General features: G+C 44.4%; 1 protein-coding gene across 4 annotated transcripts in view; it reads left to right on the top strand.

Moving 5' to 3' along the window:
• The window catches only part of MRRF (mitochondrial ribosome recycling factor), a 55788-nt gene that overhangs the window by 17311 nt on the left and 13850 nt on the right, over positions 1 to 24627 (top strand). For all 4 annotated transcript variants that reach the window (XR_008700577.1, XM_055541052.1, XM_055541051.1 and 1 more), the window contains one exon: positions 6000 to 6091. Coding sequence is in view for 3 of the 4 variants with exons in the window: in XM_055541052.1 (XP_055397027.1) it covers positions 6000 to 6091 (92 nt within the window). In the remaining variant the exon portion in view is untranslated. The remainder of the gene's footprint in view (positions 1 to 5999; positions 6092 to 24627) is intronic.

A 24627-nucleotide genomic window follows, 5' to 3' on the forward strand; every position in this document is an offset into this window, starting at 1 on the left:
TTCTATCTTTGCTAAATGTTGGTAACTAATTCCCTTTTTTGGTGTGTTTTAAGTCTATGACAAAATATACTGATGGGCCATGTTTGACCCATGGGCCACCAGTTTATGACTTTTGCATTGTTTGGAGTAGTGCTGTGCTGTGCTGTGCTTTGTCACTCAGTTGTGTCTGACTCTTTGTGACCCCATGGACAGTAGCCCACCAGGCTCCTCTGTCCACGGGGATTCTCCAGGCAAGAATACTGGAGTGGGTTGCCATGCCCTCCTCCAGCGGATCTTCCCAACCCAGGTGGGTTCTTTACCGTCTGAGCCACCAGGGAAGCCCTATTTAGAGCAGACCTTCCAGGAATTCACATTCCTTTGGGACTCAAGTGACCATTGCAGAATATTGCCCAGAGCACAGTGCTTCCAGGGCTGGAAGGTGGGTTGCATTAGATCATTGCAACCTGGAGGCTGTGATTTTAAGTCTGGTTGAGGAAGATAAATAGGCTATTCCTTACTGGCCCAGTAAGAAGTGACCTGGATTGGGACTCCTTGAGGACCTGGAATGTGGTCCCACCTCTCGCCAGCTGGCTATGTAGGTTGCGTCATTCTATGGGTCTCCATTTCCTCATCTGTTCACCTGAGGTGAAGGAATCTGAAGTCTCTGTTCCACTGGTCTCTTTCAGTAATTCTAGCCCAAAAACAGAGACCAAAGTTGAACCTGTTGGATTTGACAAAACTGGGTTAGAGATAAGAGTAAGCCCTTGCTATGAACAAACTTTCAAATCAGGGGGCTCTTGCAGCCAATGTGCCCATGTTTGTGGGGGTATTACTCTCTTCTCCCCTGTTGTGTTCTCCATACTTCAGCCAGAGTGAACTTGTAAAGATATTATTATCTATTGGATTATGCCATTCCTGGGCATTGCGTTCATCAGCGGCTTCAAGTAACCTCTAAGAAGATGGCTGTGGCCTAGACGGCTTCGTGTGAAGCGGCCCCTGCCTGTCCTGCAGACGCCCCGGTCTTGTGCACTGTCACCCTTGCACACTGCTCTGCCCACGAGCCTTTCAGTTCCTCAAACCCTTAATATCCTCAGGGCCTTTGCATATGCTGTTTCCTTTGCTAGGATCACTCTTGTCTGGCTGATTACTACCCGTATTTTGGACCACAGCTTTCATATTACTTTCTCAGGGAAGTCTTTCCTAGTCTACGCAAAATCTCAATTATTCCTCTATATTAACCACTTTTATACAGCACAGTTCTTTTTCTTCATTGTACTTATTAACAGTTATGCCCTTATCTACATCTTAGTTTTCCATCTCCCTTTCCCTAGATCGTAAGCTTGGAATGTAGGAATCATATCCAACTTGCTCATTCTGTCCAGCACCAAACACCAGGCCGGACACATGGACGCACCCAGTACATTTCCCTCAAATGGGTGAATACTTGTCATTAGGTTGATGGAAGGGAGGCACTCATTCGTGGTGTTCCCGAGGAGCAGAGAAATGGACAGAAAGGGGACTGTTAGCTCTTTCCCCTTCTGGCCCCTCTGAACCACTGAGGCCTCTCCGCCTTGTTCATCTGATCCCACAGGCACTGCGGGCCAATTTAGGGAACAGCCTCCTAATTACACAGCTTGAAGACCTCATCAGGCAGATTGCTTTTCAGAGCCAGCCACTTCTGTTATTAAATAGCAAATGGCATTCACAGAAGAAGCACCTGATTGGCCACCAGAGCATCTTAGGAGGCAGGAGGAGGTATTAACAGCTTAATTTTTCCTTAGGAAATTGGACTATATCTTCATTTTCCAAGCAAGGCATCTTTGCCATTTCTCCAAGTTGAAATTCTGTGAGTTTTGAAAAAAAAAACACAACACATCTACAGTTAACCTTAGTAGAGAGGCTCCTTACAAGGACAGAGTGAGGAAGTGTGAGTTACATTGTCTTTTGAATTCCTTTATCTCATCTGGTGTATATATTAAACAAATAGCTCTAACTAAACATTTCCTTCCTCTGGTTTAGAAGCTGTCCATGGAGTGCCCAGGTTTATAGCTTCAAAATGCTGAGCTAATCCTCTCTGTGTTTATATACTTCCTTTCTGTTTCACAAGCGGCTGGCTTTCTTTTCAAACCTGAGCATTTCTGTGTCATGCCATAGAGACACGATGCAGATTTACATGCATAATGTTTTTAAATGCATTGAGGACAGAAAACTGCATTGCATTTGTTTAGCATGTGTCCTGCTTGATAAATGATACACACAAGTTACTACCTTCCATAAACTTGCCTGCAGCTAGAGTTAATGATGGGAAAGAAGGGAGTTAAAAAAAAAAAACAAAACAGACCACAGCATGATTTGAACAAGGCAAATGAGAAAAAAAATTCTGCAGGCTCCTTTATTGCTCTTGTGGAAGGAAGAAAGGTGGGTTGAGTGTCTACAGGGCTGCTGGGCATTGCTTTCTCGTGTTTTGTTTCACGTGATCAGCACAGCTACTCTTTAAAGTTAGACTTAAGTCCGTTTTCTAGAGGAGGAAACTGAGGCTCAGAAAAGTAGAATTCTTCCACAGATTCATGCTGTGGTAGTAGAGCCAGGACTTGAGCTTAGGTCTGTCTGTTTGACTCTAAATCCTGTGCTTCCTTCACCATCTGTTCCTTAATTCCACAAGTATTTTTGTTGAGTCTCTGCAAATCAGCTGTTGACTTGAACCCAGATTGTCAAGGACTTGTTCACCTGTCTACAAAAATTTCATCGCCTTTTGTCCTGTAGCATACACACGCACATAGATGTGAGTATAGATATGAATGAATTGGATTTATTAGTTTAAGAATCCCTGGAGGAGGAAAGGCAACCCACTCCAGTATTCTTGCCTGAAAAATCCCATGGACAGAGGAGCATGGCAGGCTGTAGTCCCAGGGGTCCCAAAGAGTCAAACACTACTGAGCGAGCATGCACGCACGCAGTGATAGCAGACATTGCTAATTGATCACAGCACTCGGTCCTGCCTAACACCACATGGGATCTGTGATCTTTCTTGACGCCGTACTCCAAGCAGCCACAACCAGTGGGTCATTGTTGCCATCGGAGGGCCTCTGTTTGCACTGGGGCGCTGGCGGGCATCTCTTCAGTGAAGGGTAAAGGCTAAGAGATGGAAATGAGATAGAAATGCATGCCTTTTTGTCTGAACCATGAGTAGGTCAGAAGTCATGTTGGGAAAATGACTATAATTCCCTGAGTTTCTGTATTCTTCCGTATCAAACTAAAATGTACATGTTTAAAGTATTTCAGAAGAACTACCTCTTTCAGTAGGTTTTTTTTGTAAATGAAACCACTCTTGGTTCATATTTTTTCTGCACGCGAAAGGACACAGAACAGGTATAAAATGATACAAAATAAGGCTTTTGGGAGGGGTATAAACATGAAGAGTTTTTCTAACAGGTTTGAGCCAGTGCTTTAATACACATATTAATCTACTTATTCAGCAAGCTTCTACTGAGCACTCACTGCATCCTTGGCACTGAGCCTTGGACAGGGAAGGTGTAAATATTGAGCTGTATCTCCTGCCCAGCTTGGAAGCAGCGGCGGGTGCTCCCACGCTTGCCTCGGAAGGCTGTGTGGCAACACTTGGGCCAGACTGTGAAGGGAAAGTGGAGGTGGTGGTGGTGGGGTGGTCCAGCCAAGTTACCAGTCTTTCCTTCAATGAAAAGCTTCAAAAAAAATATTAGGAGACTTGAAATCAGGTCAGTCCTTCAAAGTGGTGATTCTCCCTTTAAAAAAAATTTTTTTTTATTTTTAAATTAATTAATTAGTCTATTTATTTATATTTTGGCCACACTGAGAGGCATGTGGGATCTTAGTTCCCCCGACCAGGGATAGAACCTGCGCCTCCTGCATTGGAAGTACGGAGTCCTAACTTCTGGACTGCCAGGGAAGCCCCTCCCTTTATGTTTAACTTTAGAAATCTGTGTTTCATTTTATTAAAGAAGTTGGTAGTTCTCTTGTAGAGGAAAATTTCATTTCTTTATCCAGCTCTTTTATTTACCTTGGCCATACGCTTTATACCCCAGACCTAGTTCCAAATTCTTTTTGGCTATTAAAAAAAAAGAATCAAATTCCCTGTGCCACAGTTACTGAACACATTGAGCTAGTGGATCTGGGAGGTCATAGAGACTAAGTAATGTCACTGGATGGAGAGTTGAGGAGCTGAGCCTCCTCTTAATACTGCCAGTAACCAGAAGCGTGATGGGCGAGGTCTTCACTCCGTTGCTCTTGGCTTTCAGGGACTGTGTCTCTGTGTAGGGGTGTGACCTTTACCAGCAGGCCCCTGCACACATAAGGAAGGGACTGGACTGTCTGAGATCCCTTCCAGCTCCAGTAGTCTGTGGTCAGAGGTACATTTTAAGAATTTATCATTTTAAGCAGTGGCTGCACAGTTAAATTCTGTAGCCCAAGGGCATGATTTGTCTTCTTGTGGAATGCTGGTTTGTCTTTTTGACCTAACGATAACATCTTATGTCCCTGTAGAATTTAGGTCATTTTACCATGAAATGGATGAGCTTTTTAGGCACGCCCTTGAAACAAAACCCAACCTGGAAAAATAAAATAGGTGTGCAACAAACCCCATTTATTTAAACCGGAAAGTCTAGGGAGGAACTCAAGGCTGGGAGTTGGCTCCGTTGAATCCAAGCGACGTGGATTGGCTCTGGTCAAACCTAAAATTCTTTTGAAAATCAGGGGCCTTGTTTTCATGAATGGCACATTGTCATGCCAATGAAATTCTCTCTTCCACACTCCCTTCTCTTATGCGGTAGGATTGCAAACCAGGTGTGGTTATAATGTTGCTTGAGGTTGAGATAAGGCAGTTTGGGAGAGAGGAAGGCTGTGTCAGAAGAGACCCAGATGGACCTCAGGACAGCGGTGCATCAGAGAACGATACTCTGAGTTCTGTAAGAAACCATAATGGAAAAAAATGTGAGAAAGAATATCTTTATGTATAACGTAATCGTGTTGCTGTACAGCAGAAATTAACATTGTAAAAGAGCTATAGTTTGATGAAATAAATTTTTTTTAAACAAAGAGGGACTTTGATGGCAGTCCCGTGATTAAGACTTTGCACTTCCACTGCAGGGGCCATGGGTTTGATCCCTGTTCAGGAGAACTAAGATCCGACATTGCATGTCTTATGGTACAGCCACAAAAAAGAGAAAAAAATAAAGACAGCAGTGCATCAGCTAAGTGATGACATCAGCTCATCATTCTTTGGGGGTTTGTGCATTCTTATCTTTATTGAATATGTTTATATAATAGTGCCGCTTGCCTGGGTGTTACAGGCACCCAGACACAGAGGAAGATGCATGGCTCATGTTACCTCATTTAATCCTCTCTGAGGTACAGTACTGCGGGTCTCAGATTACTACACGGAGCCTCAGAGAGGTCAAGTTTATTGCCCAGGATCACATGGTTAGCAGAGTGGGGATTTGAACAGAGATCTTCCATGCTTCCTTTCTTGGCACACACACCAGCAGAGATTCATCGCTCATGCCAAAACACAAGTGAGGTTGGTGTGAGCATAGATGTGAGTGAGTTAAATTTATTTACTCATTCCACTCGGCACTGGTATATTTTGAGTGTAAAATGTCAACTGGAATTTTTAATGTATAAAATCTTTCAGCTGTCTTTACACCAATCTTTGCACAGACCAGCCCCCCTCCCTTGAGGATTTACTGTGGTTTTGATCTGCGTTGCCTCAAACCATTGAAATCTTTTCAAAGAAGCAGAGCTGTTTTCTTTTTATTTTTTCCTCTATGCTTTTTTTCCCTCCTGCAATACACTGGTACCAGGAGTGGACATAGTTTGCTATTCAGCTTGATCAAAGCACTCTACACCAATGTAACTTCCTGATCTTACTGGTAACAGAACTAAATGTTTCCATGTTCTGCCAAGATGGGTTGCCAGTTATCGACAGAGGGCTTGCATCTGGTAATAATTATTTACTAATTCTGTTTACCTTTTGATCTGGTTTTCAGTGTACAGCTGCAGCTATCAAGGCTATAAGAGAAAGTGGAATGAATTTGAACCCAGAAGTGGAGGGGACGCTAATTCGGGTACCCATTCCCAAGTAAGTCTGGCTGACACTCACATATTTTGATGTAATGGGGCACCTATCTTTGGAAGGAAACCAACACTCCATGATACTGTCAGTCTGATGGCGTACTTTACCTGTATCTCTCGTCCTGGCCGGCTCCAGCAGCTTTTGAGATCCAGTTTATTGATTCAGATGCAGCAGTAAAACTGACAAAGTTCTTGTCCTCATGTATTTTACAGTCCTATTGGGAAGATAGGACTCCTAAATAAAGTCATTCCAGATAATGAAATGCTGTGAGAAAAGAAAGGACAGTGTGTTCCAATAGAGAGTGACTTGCTGAGAGTGATGGTGGCAGGGACAGCTTCACAAGGAGGTCACATTTCTGCCGGCAGTTGAATGATGAGGACAAGGCAGCCTAGGGGAAGAGCTTTCCAGGCAGAGGGAACAGACAGCCCAAAGGCCCTGAATCTGAAAAGACCTCGACACTTGTAGTCTCTAACACAAATTTCTGGAAGAGTCATTTTCCCATTAGTCCTCACTTGTTGAAGAATTTTAGGTATAAGAAAGAACAGAATATTGTTAATTACGTAAATATATAGAACTTAAGAGTTTCAAAGGCATAAAGTGTATGTTTATTTTTAAATTAAGAAAGAAAAGAAATAATAAGACCTTGGCATATTTGATGAAGAGAAAGCCATTGTGTCTCAGTGGTGGTGAGGGGTTGGATCGGTGAGAGGCCCACGCTCTCGGCATTTCAGGCCCTGGTGAGTGGTGTGGGCTGTGCTGTCACTGGAGTGGGAAGCCACCGGAGGCCCTTCAGCAGAGGCGTGATTTGAGGTTGACTTTTTAGGAGCTCTCTGGCTGCTGATTAACAGATGAAATGTAGGGGGACAGAGTGGACCCACAGAGTATCGTTGGGAGGCCACTACAGTAGTCTAATTCCAGGACTTGGCGTGTGCCAAGTCGCTTCAGTTGTGTCTGACTCTGTGACCCTATGGACTATAGCCCACCAGGCTCCTCTGTCCATGGGATTCTTGAGACAAGAATACTGGAGTGGGTTGCCATGCCCTCCTCCAGGGGATCTTCCTCACACAGGGATTGAACCCACTTGTCTTACATCTCAGCTTTGGCAGGTGGGTTGTTTACCACTAGCGCTACTTGGAAGCCCGGCAAGCCCCAAGTAAGTGTTGAATTCATTGTCACTCAACAAATATTTTTATTAAGCCCTAACTACCTGCCAGGCCCTTTCCTGTTTGTTGAGATAGAACAGTAAATAGCACCAACAAGAAAAAGTCCCCATCCTCCTGGGGCTTATTTTATAGTCAAGTAGGCACAGTAAAGAAACCCATAGCTCAGATGGTAAAGAATCTGCCTACAATGCAGGAGACCTGGGTTTGACCAGTGACAGATTTTATTTTCTTGGGCTCCAGAATCACTGTGGATGGTTACTGAAGTCATGATTTTAAAAGATGCATGCTCCTTGGAAGGAAAGCTATGGCAAACCTGAACAATGTATTAAAAAGCAGAGACATCACTTTGCCAACAAAGGTCTGTATAGTCAAAACTGTACTTTTTCCAGTAGTCCTCTACGGATATGAGAATTGGACCATAAAGATGGCTGAGCGTCATAGAATGGATGCTTTTGAATTGTGGTGCTGGAGAAGACTCTTGAGAGTCCATTGGACTGCAAGGAAATCCATCCAGTCAATCCTAAAGAAAATCAACCCTGAATATTCATTGGAAGGATTGATGCTGAAGCTGAAGCTCCAATACTTTGGACCCCCAATGGGAAGAGCCAACTCACTGGAAAAGATTTCCTGATGCTGGGAAAGACTGAGGGCAGGAGGAGCAAGGGGCATCAGAGGATGAGATGGTTGGATAGCATCACTGATTGCATGGACATGAGTTTGAACAAACTCCAGGAGATGGTGAAGGACAGGGAAGCCTAGTGTGTTGCAGTCTATGGGGTCACAAAGTCTGACACAACTTGGTGTCTGAACAACAACAGGCACAGTAAACAAACAAATACATGATGTCAGGGGATGGTAAGGACTATGAAGAAAAGTAAGCAGGCACCACTTCATGGAAATAGATGGGGAAGCAGTGGAAACAGTGTCAGGCTTTATTTTTTTGGGCTCCAGAATCACTGCAGATGGTGACTGCAGCCATGAAATTAAAAGACGCTTACTCCTTGGAAGAAGAGTTATGACCAACCTAGATAGCATATTCAAAAGCAGAGACATTACTTTGCCAACAAAGGTCCATCTTGTCAGGGCTATGGTTTTTCCTGTGGTCATGTATGGATGTGAGAGTTGGACTGTGAAGAAGGCTGAGTGCCCAAGAATTGATGCTTTTGAACTGTGGTGTTGGAGAGGACTCTTGAGAGTCCCTTGGACTGCAAGGAGATCCAACCAGTCCATTCTGAAGGAGATCAGCCCTGGGATTTCTTTGGAAGGAATGATGCTAAAGCTGAAACTCCAGTACTTTGGCCAGCTCATGCAAAGAGTTGACTCATTGGAAAAGACTCTGATGCTGGGAGGGATTGGGGGCAGGAGGAGAAGGGGATGACAGAGGATGAGATGGCTGTATGGCATCACTGACTCGATGGACGTGAGTCTGAGTGAACTCCGGGAGTTGGTGTTGGACAGGGAGGCCTGGCGTGCTGTGATTCACGGGGTCACAAAGAGTTGGACACGACTGAGCAACTGAACTGAACTGAAGGGGACAGTGAGTGTTATGGGTTTTATTTGTAGGTAGGAAGGTTCAAAAAGGAAGTGACATCAGAGCAGGGACCTAAGTGAAAGGAATGAATGAAGCTTCCCAATAACTAGAAGGGAAGTGGAATGTGAACTTGTTACCATGTGCCACACATCATTCTGTATTCCTTTACATGGATCACTGCATTTGTCACACAACCTCTGTAAAATAGATTTTTTTTCCCAGGTATGGAAATTCAGGCTCAGAGAACGTGTATGTCTTTGAGGTCACACAGCTTATGCTGAAGCTCAGGTTTAGTTGATTCTGGAGACTCAGGATGTACCCATGCTAGCAACAAGAATTAATACCAACACCGAAGAGTACAAGAACTTCCCTGCAAACCTTTTTCTTCTGCTTTTTGGCCAGAAAATGGCCTCTGTAAGTCAGAAATAACACTCTGCTTTGAAATCATATGAATTGGGAGCTACATAAGGAGCAAATAGACCCGAATTCAAGTCCAGTACTTGTTTGCTTGGTTAGTTCATTGATTCACTTAGCAAATTTTCTACAGATGTGTTACGTGCCAGCCTCTGTGCTGGGTGTTGCGGTTGTATGTGGACCTAATGTTGGCCTTTGTGTAACTCAGGGCTGTGCAGTCCCCTTGTTTATATTACTGGCAGATTACTTGTGGAGTTTACTATTACCTATAGTTTATAGATGAAAAAAATTAAAATTCACAGAAATTAAGGGACTTGCTCAATATCACATGGCCAGAATTTGAATTCTGAGTTTTTCTGTTACCATATTTCAGGCTGTTCCTTCTGCACTCAATGTATAGGTGGGTAATTCTGGAAAGTGCTAGGTGTACTCATGTCCATCAGAAGCATGACTCGCAAGTGGGATGGATATAGTCAGCAGCTTAATTTTTTTGTTCTTGCTCTTATGTCTGTGAAATCTTGGCAAAGCCTCTTAGCTGCCCCCCGGCCCCCTCCCCCCCCCCCGCCCCCCGAGCCTCGGGTTCTTCATGCACAAGATGAAGGCATTGTTCTCAGTGGTCTGCCAGGTCCGTTCTGGAGCTCCAGAATGTTGTGATGCTGTGAATTGATGCCCCTAAATGCTCATTGCTGACTTGGATTCTTCTAGAGTGTCCCAATTGTGGATCATGTGTTTCTTTCAAAGAACTCGCTGACATCATGTGCTCCTCTGCAACCCTGCTCGAGTTAATGGCTGCCCTTGTGCATTGTATATAAGTTTTGAAAGATCAGTGAGTTTAACTTGAATTTCCAAAGACATGGGGATCTGTTACATTATATTTTGCATTATTTTATGTTGGTTAATGGGTGTAATCCAAGAGAAAGTTGACGGACCAAATCCGTCTGCTCCTGCAAACCTCATTTTTTATATACTTTCTTCCCTTTGACAAGGTGGTAAGGTCATGGGGCCCCTTACTGAATTATACGTTTGGTAGTTTTCCAGATAAAAAATGAATGATCTGTTCTTTATTATGGAGGTTGTGTCATGTGAGAGGATAAAGGCTGATTTAGATGTAAAGAGGACCAAGGTTTTTATTTGGTTTTGGCAGTGACTTCCATATGACTCTGGGCATGTCACCCTAGCAGATTGTAGCCTTCTAGTTCCTCATTTGTAAAATAAATGATATAATACACAATGATAGCTAGATCTTTGGTGAAATTATAGAGAAAATAAATTAAGTAGTGTGATCTCCTTAGAGGAAAAGAAGCTATATAAATATTAGATACTAATAATATTTCAATAGACATACAATTTTCCTTACATACATAATTTTACTTAAGGAGAAAAGGAAGGAGTGAGGAAGGGAACAAGTATGCTGAGTATCTACTATGTGCCAGGAGCTGTTGGGTGCTTGAGATACACAAAAGAAGTGCAAAAGTCTAACAGTTAAATTTGCACCTTGGTAACACCAAAGCCTGGAATGGAGTTCTGATTCTTCTACTTTTTAGCTTTGTGACAGTATCAGCTGTCTCTACCTCTCTGAATCTCAGAGAGCTCGTCTGTAATGTATTTATAGGGCTTGCCTTTTATAGTTATTGGGAGATTTCAGTGAGATAATGTACGCAAGGCTTTTGAAGTTTAGTAAGCACTCAGTTAATGCTGACAAAGGTTCCTTCATTCCTTTTCATAAATAGGCAGGCGCATGCCTCCCTTTAAAGGATGGGGAACCTGAGATACCCAGAGGTGAGGCATTGGCTCCAGGTCACACAGCAAACCTGCGAGGAGGAAAACAGCAGGCTAAAGCTTATTTTAGGAGTCTGGGAGGTGGGAGGTAATCAAATGCATAAATTCCCAGGACTGGTTTCTGATGATAACATTTCAAGTTCAAGTCTATAAAAATGTACCTTCCCAGTTGATTATGATTCTTCCCCTAATGACAGTCTACCGGTTTGCTTTCCTGCCTTCAGTCTGGATGCCCAGAGCTAAGTTTTATTTTCAGTTGCAACGGATCTCAGCTGGTACCTCACCCTCTATACACTCCTCTGATTCTCATATTCTTATTTAAATGAGTCTGCTGAGTACGTGACTCTTCCTACAATCTGCCTCTGATCCTTTTGGAAAGAAGGCAGAATATAAACCCTAAAGCAATAACAGGTCAGACTTGGAGCCTGGGTGGTTCCTATCACCAGGGTTTCTTTTCACAGCCTCTGCAAATCCAGCTGCATGACTGTGAGCAAGTTCTCCTGGCTGTCTTCAGTAAGATGACCTTGGGCCTCCCCAGCTCTGGGTTACATCCGCCCCCACTGACAATGTATATGGGTTTTGTTTTCTTCTCTGGCTGGTCTTCTCCCCTTTAGAGAAGTCAATCAACTGGATGGATTCTTTGAACATTCCTGTTAATCAAGATTCGTTGAAATAGTTTCTTCTCTTTTTGTTATTTATGTCATCAAGTTCTGGGTCCTATTTATTAACCACCTGCACTACAGGTTTAATGCCTGGAGATACTGTGCCGAATGCCTGAGGGTTTCTCCCTGCATTCTCATAATACCACTCCGAGGTCAGGAGATGGTTCTAATGCCCACTTGCCTGATAGGAGACCTGAAACTCCCAGGAATCAGTGCCCACTGTCATAGGGCTGCCTAGGGGCAGAAGCAGGATGGAACGCAAGACTGACATACTGCCTTTTCCCCTGTTCTTGCCTCCTGGTAGCAGCTTGTTTTGGTATGTCAGTTCTTCATTTCTTAATCAGGGACCCTGAAAAGTTTTGAGCAGGACTTTGTTTTGGTCGGGCCCCCAGCCCATTCACATCTTCTTTATGCCCCCAAACAAACAAACACTCTCTTACTAATTGTTTTACCAAATATTGATGAGAAAACCACACAAAGTAGAATGACGCTGTTTTGTTTTGAGAGCACTGAGTTCATCTTTGACTTTAAATAAAACTGTTAGGAATCATGGATTCACTGAAGAGATTAAAGTACCTGGGGTCGACTCATTCCCCAGGGAAGCTGCTTCCTTCCTGGATTGTCCTCCTCTTTTATTATTTCTTGTCAGTGTCTGCATTGGTTTTACTTTAAGTAGGATTAAATAGAAAATCAAAATGCTTCCATTCTATTCTCCATAGGGCATCACTTTTATTTTTAAATTTTGTTTTGCAGTATAGCCAATGAACAATGTTGTGATAGGAATCTAGAAAGATGGTGCTGATGAACCTGTGTGCAGGGCAGCAGTGGAGATGCAGACATAGAGAAGAGCCTTGTGGACACAGTGGGGGAAGGAGAGGGTGGGGTGAATTGAGAGAGTAGCATTGAAACATGTGTGTTACCACACGTAGAAATAGATAGCCAGTGGGAATTTGCTGTATGATGCAGGGAGCTCTAATCCAGTGCGCTGTGACGACCTAGAGGGATGAGATGGGGTGGCAGGTGGGAAGGAGGTTCAAGAGGGAGGGAACATATGTATATCTATGGCTAATTCATCTTGATGTATGGCAGAAACCAACACAATATTGTATGGCAATTACCCTCCAAGTAAAAATAAATTAATTAATAATAAAAAAACAATGTTGTGATAGTTTCAGGTGAACAGTGAAGGGGACTCAGCCATACATATACATGTATCCATTCTCCCCCATACTCCCCTTGCATAGGGCACAACTTTTAGCATTGTTCCAGATTTTTTCTATGCAACTTCAGGCACATGTTTAAATCTCCTTCTCCATTTTTCTTGTGATGACATGGGATTATATTATACCCACTCTTCTGCACTTTCCTTTTTTAACTTAATGTATCATTGCTCTGGTGAGAGTTCTTCCTTTCTCTTTTTAAGGGTTGCATAGTGTTTGCTTGTTACCTATGGCACTAAATAGTTGCCAGTTGTTGAATATCTTGGTTGTTTAAATTGTTTTCTTTTTTGCTAACAGTGTTGTAATGGTCTTCTATGGATCTTCCTGTTCTTCTGCTAGAGGTGGGAAGTGGTAAATGGGGGATGTAACTGGGGGAGATGTGCACAGAATGTGGGGCGCCTTGGGGTGAGCTTTGCTCATTGATTGTCACAGTGCTCATTGCACTAGTGTGCTGCATATTGCTGAGCTTCGTGGGGACATGGACACTTCAGGGCCAGGCGAACATCTGCAACACACCTGAGTGACCCCTCCAGTGGTCCGCAGACCCAAGCTTGACATCACTCTCTCAGGAAACCCCACTGATATTTCAGTGGCTCTCCTGGCTCACTGCTTGTTGATAATAATTCTAAGCAAAGTGACTACTTATCTGAGTGCAAACTATATTCTAGGCCTTATACTACATTATTTAGGTCATTCTGTCATTCCCTAGTTTTTTGGTACATGAGCTAAGTAAGCCCAAGAGAGGTTGAATAACTTGTTCAAGTTCATCTAGCTAATAAAGATAGAGTTGTGCACGATTTAAATATGGGTCTGCTTGACTTCAAAGTCTATTCTTAACATCTGTGGACCTCCGAGAGCACTTTTTCTTTTTGTAATAAGGGGCAGCAATTAGTATTTTAAAGTTTAATTATATACCAACCCACACCATGTGGAGCATAATTGCCAGAGCTCAAACCAGGATGCATAATCTAAAAGTGAATTTGTACACCGCTTTTTGGTGTGGAGGCAGTCTGGAATATAAACAACTTGGGTATTTTTTTTTTTTTTTTAGTCAACTATATTGAGGTATATCTTTCATACAAAAAAAATGGACCCATTTCAAGTGTACATGATAATGAATTTTGACAAATGTATGTGTCCCTGTAACCACTATCTTAGTCAGCCTGTAGACCAGCTCAGTCATCCTGAAAGTTCCCTGCCCCTTTGCAAGTCAGTCCCTATCCTCCTCTGGCACCAGGTGACCTCTTAACTGCTCTTATGATCATATAAAATTGTTATGCTGAAATATGAAACTTCTAGGATATTTATAAATTTATTCAACAGATATTTATTGAGCACCTACTATGTATCAGGCATAATTCTGACATGGAGGATTACAACAGTGAGCAAGCCAGACACAACCTCTGCCTTTGTGGAACCTCTGCTGGGTTCTGTCCCAGGGTTGGGAAGATCCCCTGGAGAAGGGAAAGGCTACCCACCCCAGTATTCTGGCCTGGAGAATTCCATGGAATGTATAGTCCATGGGGTTGCAAAGAGTCGGACACTATTGAGTGACTTTCACTTTTCACTGGAAAAATGGACAGTAACACACACATACAGTGTGTGTGTCAGCAGCCACATTTTTCTCTCTGTGGAGAAAAAGCAATAAAGGACATTATAGGGGTGGTCGTGGGCTGGTGCAGTTTTAAGTGGTGTATTCACTGAAGGCTTCAGGGGAAAGGTGATAATTTAGCAGAGAACTGAGGACATGAGAGAGCAGACTATGCTTATATTCATCACTAAGGCAGAGGAAGCAGCAAGTGCAAAGACCCTGAGGTGGGTGTTCAGGGAGTAGTAAGATAGTAAGAGTGCTCAGTGGCTGTAGCAGAACACGGGAGGGGAGAGAAGTAGGAGCTGAGATCAGAGTGAAATGGGGAGGCCAGTATCATGTAAAGTCTTTATTAGTCAGTGTTCTCCAAAGAAACAGAACCAATAGGGCATAGATGTAAAAAGATTTATTGTAAAGAATTAGCTCATGCGATTATGGATGCCAACAAGTCCCAAGATCTGCAGTCTGGGGAGACAGAGGCTCAGGAGAGCTGATAGTGTGGTTCCCAGTCTAAAGGCCAGGGGGCTGGAGACCCAGGAAGTGCTGATGTTTCAGTTTGAGTCAAAGGCAGGGGAAAAAAAAACCATTGTTGCAGTTTGAAGGCAGTTGGGCAGAAGGAATTCCTTCTTATTCAGGGGAATTCCGTATTATTTTTGTTTTTTGCAGGCCTTCAAGTGATTGAGTGAGGCCCACTCACATTAGGGAGGGCAGTCTGCTTTACTCAGTCTAAAGATTTGAATGTTCCACTCGTCCAGGACATCCTCAGAGAAACACTCAGCATAATGTTTGACTGAATATCTGGCACTGCTGTGACACAAAAAATTAACCATCTGCTGTATACCTGAAACTAATACAGCATTGTAAATCAACTATACCCTAATAAAAATTAAAATAAATAAATAAAATTAGCCATCATAGTTCTTGTAGACCCTTATAAAGATTTTGGTTTCTGTTTGGAGTAAAATGGGAAGTCATTGGAGGGTTTTGAGCTAGGGAGGGACATGATCTGACTTAGGTTTGGAAAGGATCATTCTGGCTGTCGTTTTGAGAATCACACTGTCTGAAGGTGAGGGTGAAGGCAGGGACCAGTTGGGAGCTATTGTAGTAATCCAGGTATGGGGCCTGGACTAGTGTGGCAATGGGATTGGTTAGAAGTGATCAGATTCTGGGCACATTTTAAGGAAAAGCTACCAGGATTTGCTGACAGATTGGTTGTAAATTTAGGAAGAAAGATCTCAAAGATGACTTCAAGGTTTTTGACCTGAGTAACTGGAAGGATAGTGTTGCCGTTTACTGAGACAGGGCAGATGTGGGAGGACAGACTGGGTGTGAGAGAAGACCAGGTTTTATCCTGTGTTTAATTTGAGATGTTAATAGACATCCACGTGGAGAGGTCAAGTAGGCTGTTAGTAGTGTAAGTTTAGAGTTCAGACAAGGCTGTGGGCTCGAGAGAGAAATCTGGGAGGCATGAACATGTAGAAGAAGCCATGAGATTAAATGAGATTACTTTAGAGAATAAATGTAGATGGTGAAGAGAAGGGTTTGGAAACAGCCCTGGACAGTCCACATCAAGGTTTGTGGGTCAAGATGGTGAGGAGGAACCAGCCAGAGAGACAGAATAAGTGGCCAGAAAACTCTGGAAGAGTGTGGGATCCTGGGAACCAAAGGAAGTGTCTTAGAGGAAGGACCCATCAGCGGCACTGGATGTTGCTGATGGATCACAGAAGAGAAAGCCTGAGAATCAATCATCGGATTTCGCAATGTGCTTTATTTATCAGTTAGTCTCTGGGTATAAAGGAAAGAAAACACAAGGGGTTTGGGCTTAGACAGACCTAGGTGTGAGTTCCTGTTCTATTGTTGTCTGGGTTTATCTACTTGGGTCCTCTGAAAGCAGACCCCAGGACAGAATTATGTGTGCGAAAAATTTATGGGCAGAATCCTGTGAAAGAGAGGGTAGAGGTCTGCCACTGGTAAAGAATGGAAAAGAGAGGTTTGCGCAGACGATGACGCACTGCAGTGCATTTCTGAGGATTCTGCCGGATTGACGGGCTGCTCCTGAGGGACCATGGCCCGTTAAAGGAGACTCTGTACCACTGGCTGACAGCGCCCCTGAAACATGCCCACTGTAGTGATCTTGGGCAAATCATTTAATTGTTGGAAGCTTCAGCCTCCTTATCTGTAAAACGGGCATAATTTCTATGATTTTTTTTGAAGAGTAATGGAATATTATATGGAATATTCTGTGTCATAAACTTTAATTCTCTTTTCTTATACTATTTGTTATTATCTAATTCTCCTGGTTAAGGAGTTATTGAAAACATTCTTTTCTGATTATTTGGTAGTAAAACCAATGATATTTTCTTCCTGTTTGCTGATTGCTCTTTTAGTCCTTAACAGTCTCTTTCCCTCTCTTCCTCACTAACCCCTCCCCCAACCCCATGTTGTTTTGGGTTTTTTTTCCTGTCTTTTCCTCCATTTTTAGGGGTGGGAGGAGTTGAGTCATTATGTTGTAATTATCTTGGAATTTAAGTTGCTCAGGAACACTGTAGTTTGATTGTTAATGAGCACTTGGTTTGTTCTTTGAATATGAATTATGGTGAACAAGACCTCCTGGAAGGTATATCCAAAAGAAGAAAATCCAATGACTAGTCCTGCCTGTGGTATGAGACTCGCTTAGTGTTTCTAGAAAGGCCAAGGGGCTTTGACTCTTCTTGACAGCCCCTGCCCACTGAACTGCTCCCCAAGTCCTCACAGTTGGCTCCTACCTTTCCTCCTGACCTTGACAGCAATGATAGACCTTATGCCTAGGCCAGGCTCCTGCCTCAGACTTTATTCCAAGGTGACAGCATGGAGGAGAATTCTCCTTGTGACTGGACCAGGCAGTTTCACCAGGTAACAGTTAAAAACCCTGGGTTGTGGTTCTCCTAGCCTGGATTTTCTTTCTGAAGTGTTTTTTTTTTTTTTTTTTTTGCAGCTTATGCTGATGTACAGTCTCTCATGGATGATTCCCAAGTTTTTCTAGGGAGAGCAAGGTCATAAGGCAGGGAGGCAGGGTCCCCAGGCTGAGTTAATAAATAGGGGTAATTGCTGTACATCCAGGGAGAGTGGAATTGATACCTGGAGGAACCAAGGTCAGAACAACTTGAAGAAGAGAACCAGTAAAATGAGTTAGGTGATTGTAGGCTAGTTATTTCAACTCGTTGAGTCTCAGTTTCCTCATCTGTAAAATGCGGTAGTAGAAAAATTTACTTTTCTGGAGGGGTATTGGGAGAAACTCTTGTGAAGGATAAAGGGGAGAAGGAGCAGGAGTGACAAGGAGAGTCTTTAGCTCATGATGCAGGTCTGACACCAGTGAAGAAAGGAAAGAAATCCACTCAGTGAGAAATAAATGTAATTGTTAAAATCATCGTTATCAAGTTAACTGCTGTTGAGTGTTCCCATGACCTCTTGTGCGTGGTGACTATTAACTGTTATGGGGGGCAGTGCTGCCGTCCCCCAGCTGAGGAGACCGAGGCAGGCTGTCTGCCACTGAGCTTTCCACCTCAGTGACGAGAACCAGGGAGTCATGCAGCATTTTTAACCGCTTTATTGAAGTCTAATTCACCCACGTAGAGTGTATACTACAAAGATTTTTAGTATAGTCAGAGTTACGCAAGCCTCACCACATTCATTTTAGGACACTTTCATCACCTCACAAAGATACCCTGAGCCCACTAGCAGTCACTCCCTACTTCACCTCAGATCACCCTCGTAAGGGTCGCTCTAGGCAACTGCTAGTCTGTCTCTATAGATGTCCCTATTCTGAACGTTTCATAGGAATGAATTCACACAGTATGTGGTCTCTTGTGACGAGCTTTTTTCCCTTGCATGATATTTTCAAGGTTCATCCATGCTGTAGCATGGATCAGGACTTCATTCTTTTTTCTTGCCGAATAATATTCCACCGAGTGGATATGCCACATGTTATTTTTCCATTCACAGGCCAATGAATATTTGAGTTGTTTCCACTTTTTGGCTATTATAAATAATGCTGCTATGAGCATGCTTTTAGTTCTCCTGGGTATAAACATATGAGTAGAATTGCTAAAGTCATGTGATAACTGTTGAACTTTTTGAAGATCTGCCAAACTTTTCCACAGGGACTGCACATTTCATATTCTTCCCAGTAATACTGAAGGACTCTAATTGCTCCATCTCCTTGCCAGTACTTGTTGTTGTCATTGTCATTATTACCATCTAAGTGGGTAGGAAGTGATGTCTCGTTGCAGTTTTGACTTGCATTTCCCTGATGTTAGTGATGTTGAGTATTTTTTTGTGTGCTTATTTGCCATTTGTGCATCTTTAGAAAAATGTCTATTCCGGTCCTGTGCTGATTTTTAAATTGTGTAGTTTGTACTTTTAGGTTGAGGTGTAGGAGATCTTTATATGTTCTGAATACTAGACTTTTATTAGATATATGACTTTCATCTCTTTAATTATAAAAAGAGTACACATTAATGTAAAGATTCAAGTCCTACAGACAAGTAAAAAGTTACTTTATTGCTCCTCAAGGATTCTTCCCTGAAGTAACTTGTTGGTAAGTTTAATAAATATCCTACCAGATTTTAAAAGGTGCACACACACACACATATTCAGTTTACAGAAGTGGGATTAAGTTTCTGCCATCTGCAGTGCCACAGCTTGTTTATGTATTTATTTTCGGCTCAACAGAACCTTCTGTACATCTTTTCATGGTGATCTCATTGTTTCTGTGCGTACAGAGAAACACCATCTTGAGACGGGTGTAACACAGATGAGGAAACTGGGGATCAGAAAGTTACGTAATTTGCTCAGGGTCACAGATTAGTAAGCAGGGGGGTCATGGCTCACATCAAGTCTGTCTGTTTCCACGCCCCTGTTCTTGCCACACTATGGCCTTGCTTTCCGGGCTGCTAACCAGAACCCTCCTCCCTCCTCCTCGCTCTGCGGCCCCTCTCTCTAGCTGCTGTATCGCTCTGTGGATCTTGAACCAGGGAGAGTGTGTCTCATGTGCATACCCTTGGACATACTGATAATACCCTTTTCTCACACAGCTCGCACACATACAGACCTTTAGTGATGGTGAAAGGAAAAAAAAAATCAGAAGAGACCGCCTGAATGACTTCACTTGGGTGGGAGCAGCCATCAGCTGCACTTGAGCAACTGCAGCTGCTTCTCTGGCCCCTTTCGTGGCCACTGCCTGCTCTCACTGCTGCTCTCCAGGGTTGCTCATTCCTTTATTCGGCTGGTGAATGTCCAGTCCATTGTTTGTCTCCCCTTCCAGGCCTGGCGAGCCTCCGTGCAGTTATAGGATGCTCCCTTTCTCCTCACCCAGCCTGTGGGTCTTTAGAAGCCTTCTACTATTCAGACCCCAAGTGTGTGGAATGGGAGCTCCCTCCCTGCACAGATGTTCCGTTTGGAGAAGGTGCAGTCAGGAATCAGCAGAGCATGCGCTGAGCAGAAAGCGCCATCAGCACCTATGCAGAACTGCGCCTGGAAGGACAGGTTCCTTCTCCCCCGCGCCCCTGTCGTCCACCCTGTGTGTGCTGCACCTGCTCACAGGACCCGGTTGGCTGCCCGAGGTCATCACCGTCCCACGGCCGACCCCTAGGGACCCCCTCCTCCTTTCTCCCCACTGTGTTTAGGCTCGCAGGGGAGCTGGAGGGCAGCAGTGAACTCTGTCTAAGCAGGTCTCGGTGAAGGAGCGTCTGCGTCACTGCAGCTGCTAAGAATAGTGGCTTAGGTTTGTCTAGCACCAGCAGGGAGGCCTGAGATTCACGAGTGAGGCTGCACTGGGCTCAGATCCCAGGTCTTCCAGGAACCTGTGTGGCCTTGGGCAGGTTACTCAATCTGTCTAAGCCTCCGTTTTTCTAATCTTCAGAAACCAGGTAATAAGATCAGTAATGTCACAGGAACGATGCAGAAGTTCACTCAGTGAGTGCACAAAGCATGCGTCCCCTCAGAGCCTGGCACGTGGAAAGAGCTCTGCAAATGTTCGTCACTGTTACTCTGATTGAAGGGGAGCAGATGGCACTGGAGCCAGAGGGCTAGGCAGTTATCAGGGAGCCCTTACTGTCCTCATAGTAAGGCTCCTCATTCTCTGCCAGTCTTGTTTCATTTTCTTTGTAGCACTTAGGTGTCGGTTTACAGAGTTGCAGGTGCCCTCTCTCTCCTTTACTCGAGTGTGACTTGGTGGTGCTTCATCTGTTTTGTCCCGTGCTATATCCCTAGCTCTGGGGACAGGACCTAGCATGTAGTAATAGGACAGTAATGGCCCAGGGTGCCCGCTGCTGTGCCAGGTGCTATTTGTACATGAACTACGATATTCATAACAGTCTTCAGAGGTAGGTGTATTATTTCCCCTATTCACACCTGAGGATGCCGAGTCGTAGGGGAAGGGAGTTGTCTGCACCCAGTGTCACATGGTGAGTGAGGGGAGGGACAGGCATCTTTCTCAGACCCTGGGCCTGTAGCCACTAGGCTCTGAGCGCTCAGTGAGAAACTTCACGGTTATTTTTATTACTAATCTGACGAACAGCTTTTAAAATAGTCAATACCCATGTATGCAGAATTCTTCAACCATCATCTCTCATTTGGTCCTGACTGTGGAAGAAGAAGAGTAACATTTTTATTACTCCTCCCACCCCGCCCCCATTTATACAGGAAACAACAGATAGTGTTTATTGAGCATGTCCCCGTGACCAGCACATTTAGTCACTCTCTTAATCCTTGCAACAGTCTCATTAACTTAGTGGTATTATATTCATTTGACAGATGGGAACACTGAGGCAAAGAAATGAAATGACTTGCCCAGGGCCGTACGGCTAAGCAGTGATAGATCTGGGGCCTCAAACCCTGGTTGTGTGGCTTCAGAGACTGTTCTTGTGAATGCTTCCTTGTGATCTGGGGAGGAAAAACTAATCGTGCACAGGTACCCAGCCTCGAAGTGGCAGAGCTGGGGGTGGAAATCAGCCTTGGCCACCACACCTGTGTTATCCTGTACGTGAGAGCAGAAGGCAGAGTTACTTCCATGAATCCCTGAACTTGGGTTTCCAACCTTTGGGTGACAGGGAAGGAGAAAACGAGTGACTTCATCTTGATCACTCAGCTGGGAATGTGGAGCTGTGACTCCTGACCTCAGCTTCCTCTCTCTTTCCATCATGCTGGGCTGTATTTCAGGACGGCATGTCTGCTAAGCAGGCCTTGGTCACAGGACAGGCCTTTGAAAGCAGGTGCCTAGTTATATGTCCTCAGAAAAATCGATGGTACTGCTGATGGTACAAGTCTTTCCAAAGTGTGTGTATGATTTTCTTTGGGCTAGAAGGACACCGCATGTTTTTATGAGACACATTAGTGCCTGTTAGACTGGCTGGTGAGCTGTGGGCGGGGTGCCGTATGCAGTGGGGGGTGGCTAGGAGAGAGGGGAGGGAGAATCATGTCCCTAGGAGTGTAGGAAGTCTGGCAGTACTACACAAACAAACACATTTCCTTCAGGGCCAGCAGCCCCACAGCATTGGGCAGCGCCCACCAGCGAACAGTAAAACAGGGCCTGCGACTGCTGCTGACTGCGGGCCGATGCTGCCATGTGGGGAGGCAGCCCATCACGGAGACGGGCGTCAGGGCTTCTCTCGGTGGAGCCGTCAGAGACGTGTTTACGCAGGCTGTTTGTTCCCTGAAAGTGCGACTCCCTTCTTCTCCCTCAGCCTGTCCCAGGCTTCTGAAGCCCAGCTCCTGTCTCCCGGGGCCCCCATGCCCACCCTCCTCTCTTCCCATGCTGTCCCCCGGTGGCTCACCAGCTGGTCAGTGGCCTAAGCTGCTAGTGATTCGATCCTCTGCTCTCTCCCCTACTGCTCACATACTGTGGTCCCCCAGCCTTGGAGATTGTGCAGTTGGAACAGGAAAGCGGCTGCAGTGTGTGTGCTGGAGTGTGTGCACACTGGCGGTGTGCTCAGCCCGTGCCACCGTCATCTCATTTAATCCTTGCTCCCGCCCTCTTAGTAACATTCTTACTCCTACTCTACACACGAGGAGACTGAGTCTACAGAAGTCCAACAGTGTGCTCACGGTTCTGAAGCTAACCAGTGGCAAAGCAGGGATGCCAGCTTAGGTCTTCCTGGCTCTGAAGCACATCCTTTCTACCTTTTTAAGTCCCCCCTAAGTGACCAAGGACCCTTTTGAAGTCTGATGTCTTATAATCTGGTTTTTACCACAGTTGCCACACCGAGCATAGCTTCCTCTGATGTACCTCTGGTGAGTGTCTTTGCACATGTCCCGTTCTCGTTGAAGCCATAGGAAGTATCATTTCAGTATCTGCTGTGTGAGTTGCTGGCGGGGCATGCCCCTCAGCTTATTGTTTATGGGAACACACTCAAGGAGTTCTGCAGGAAGGCCCCCATCCAGGATGTTCCTGGAAGACCCGCCTGGTGAGGTTTGTACAAACAAAGCGTGACCCTGCCAGCTCAGCTGAAGCCCTTCCTTATGCTGGGAGGATCTCTGACCCCAGCGGAAAAGTCTCTTCATCACTCACCCGGGAGGCTGCTGCAGGCTGGTCGTGAGCTCTGTCCGCCTGCCAAGAGGCTTCTGGGCAGACTCTTGCCTTATGCTTAGATCTGGTTGGTACCTTGGTTTCTGCACAAAATCCAAGTCTGATCTCACTTCTGCTTCACTCAGACATCTGTGATATTCTGTGTTGGTCTTAGAAACAGTCTACTCTTTTTTTTTTTTTTTTAATTGTAGTGTGATATACATAGGATGTTCCTGTAGCTCAAGTGGTGAAGAATCTGCCTGCAATGCAGGAGACCAGGGTTCAGTCCCTGGGTTGGGAAGGTCCTCTGGAGAAGGGAATGGCAATCCACTCCAATATTCTTGCCTTAAAAATCTACCATTTCAGTTATTTTTAAATGTACAGTTCAGTGGTATTAAGTACATTTACACTACTGTACAATCTCCAGAACTCTTCTTGTCTTGTGAAACTGAAACTTTGTACCCATTAAAAGCAACAGTCCCCATTCCCAGATCCCCCAGGTCCCTGGTAATTGCTGTGTTATTTTCTGTGTCTGTGAATTTAACTAAACCAGGTGACATCATATAACTAGAATCATGTAATATTTGTCCTGCTGCTGCTAAGTCCCTTCAGTCGTGTCCGACTCTGTGTGACCCCATAGACGGCAGCCCACCAGGCTCCCGCATCCCTGGGATTCTCCAGGCAAGAACACTGGAGTAGGTTACCATTTCCTTCTCCAATGCATGAAAGTGAAAAGTGAAAGTGAAGTTGCTCAGTCATGTCTGACTCTCAGCAACCCCATGGACTGCAGCCTACCAGGCTCTTCTGTCCATGGGATTTTCCAGGCGAGAGTACTGGAGTGGGTTACCATTGCCTTCTGTTGAGTCTAGCTTATCTCATTTAGCATAATCTTTTCAAGGTTTATACATGTTATAGCAGAATTCTCTTGCCTTTTTAAGGCTGAATCATATTCCACTGAGTGTATCTACCCAGTGTAAATGTCCATTCATCCGTCAGTGGATCTGCTAAGTCAGAAAGCGGCATTGAAGGGCCTGCGTACTAGTCTTGCCCCTGCTAGGCTCACCAGCCTCCTCTCTGGGTGTAGTCCTTCTCCTCTGCTTTCTGTGCTGCAGCCACACTGCCTTTTTTCAGTTCCCCAAGAGCAGGACCCTCCTCACCTGGAATAAGGCCTTTTTTTACGTGGACCATTTGCTCTGGTGGGAATGACCTTCACCTAGCTTCTCCACTCTTACTCATCTGAACTTAAATATCCCTTAACTTAAGTATCATCACATTTTCTTCTGGAGTCCCACAGGAAAGTGTGGTCAGCCCCCTGCTTATTATTTTCATAGAGCTCTTCATGTCTTTATCATGATTCTTACCACTGTAACTTATTGATTAACTGTGCATGTGTTTGTTTAATGACTGCCTTCCTTGTCAGACTGTAAACTCACTCTGACATAGTGGATGGAACACAGCAGGTGCCCGGTAAATAGCTGCTGAATGAAACTGTAAACTAAGTGAATGAGTTAATACCAGAAAGAGAAAAGTTAAATTACTAATCAGATCTCAAAAAAAAATCATCTTACGGGAGCCTAGGTTATTTGCCCTGTGATTTCTCATTTGATAAAAACTTGAGTAAACTCTTCATTATTTGGAGATAC

The sequence above is a fragment of the Bubalus kerabau genome, chromosome 11 (assembly GCF_029407905.1).
Source record: "Bubalus kerabau isolate K-KA32 ecotype Philippines breed swamp buffalo chromosome 11, PCC_UOA_SB_1v2, whole genome shotgun sequence".
Taxonomy (NCBI): Eukaryota; Metazoa; Chordata; class Mammalia; order Artiodactyla; family Bovidae; genus Bubalus; species Bubalus kerabau.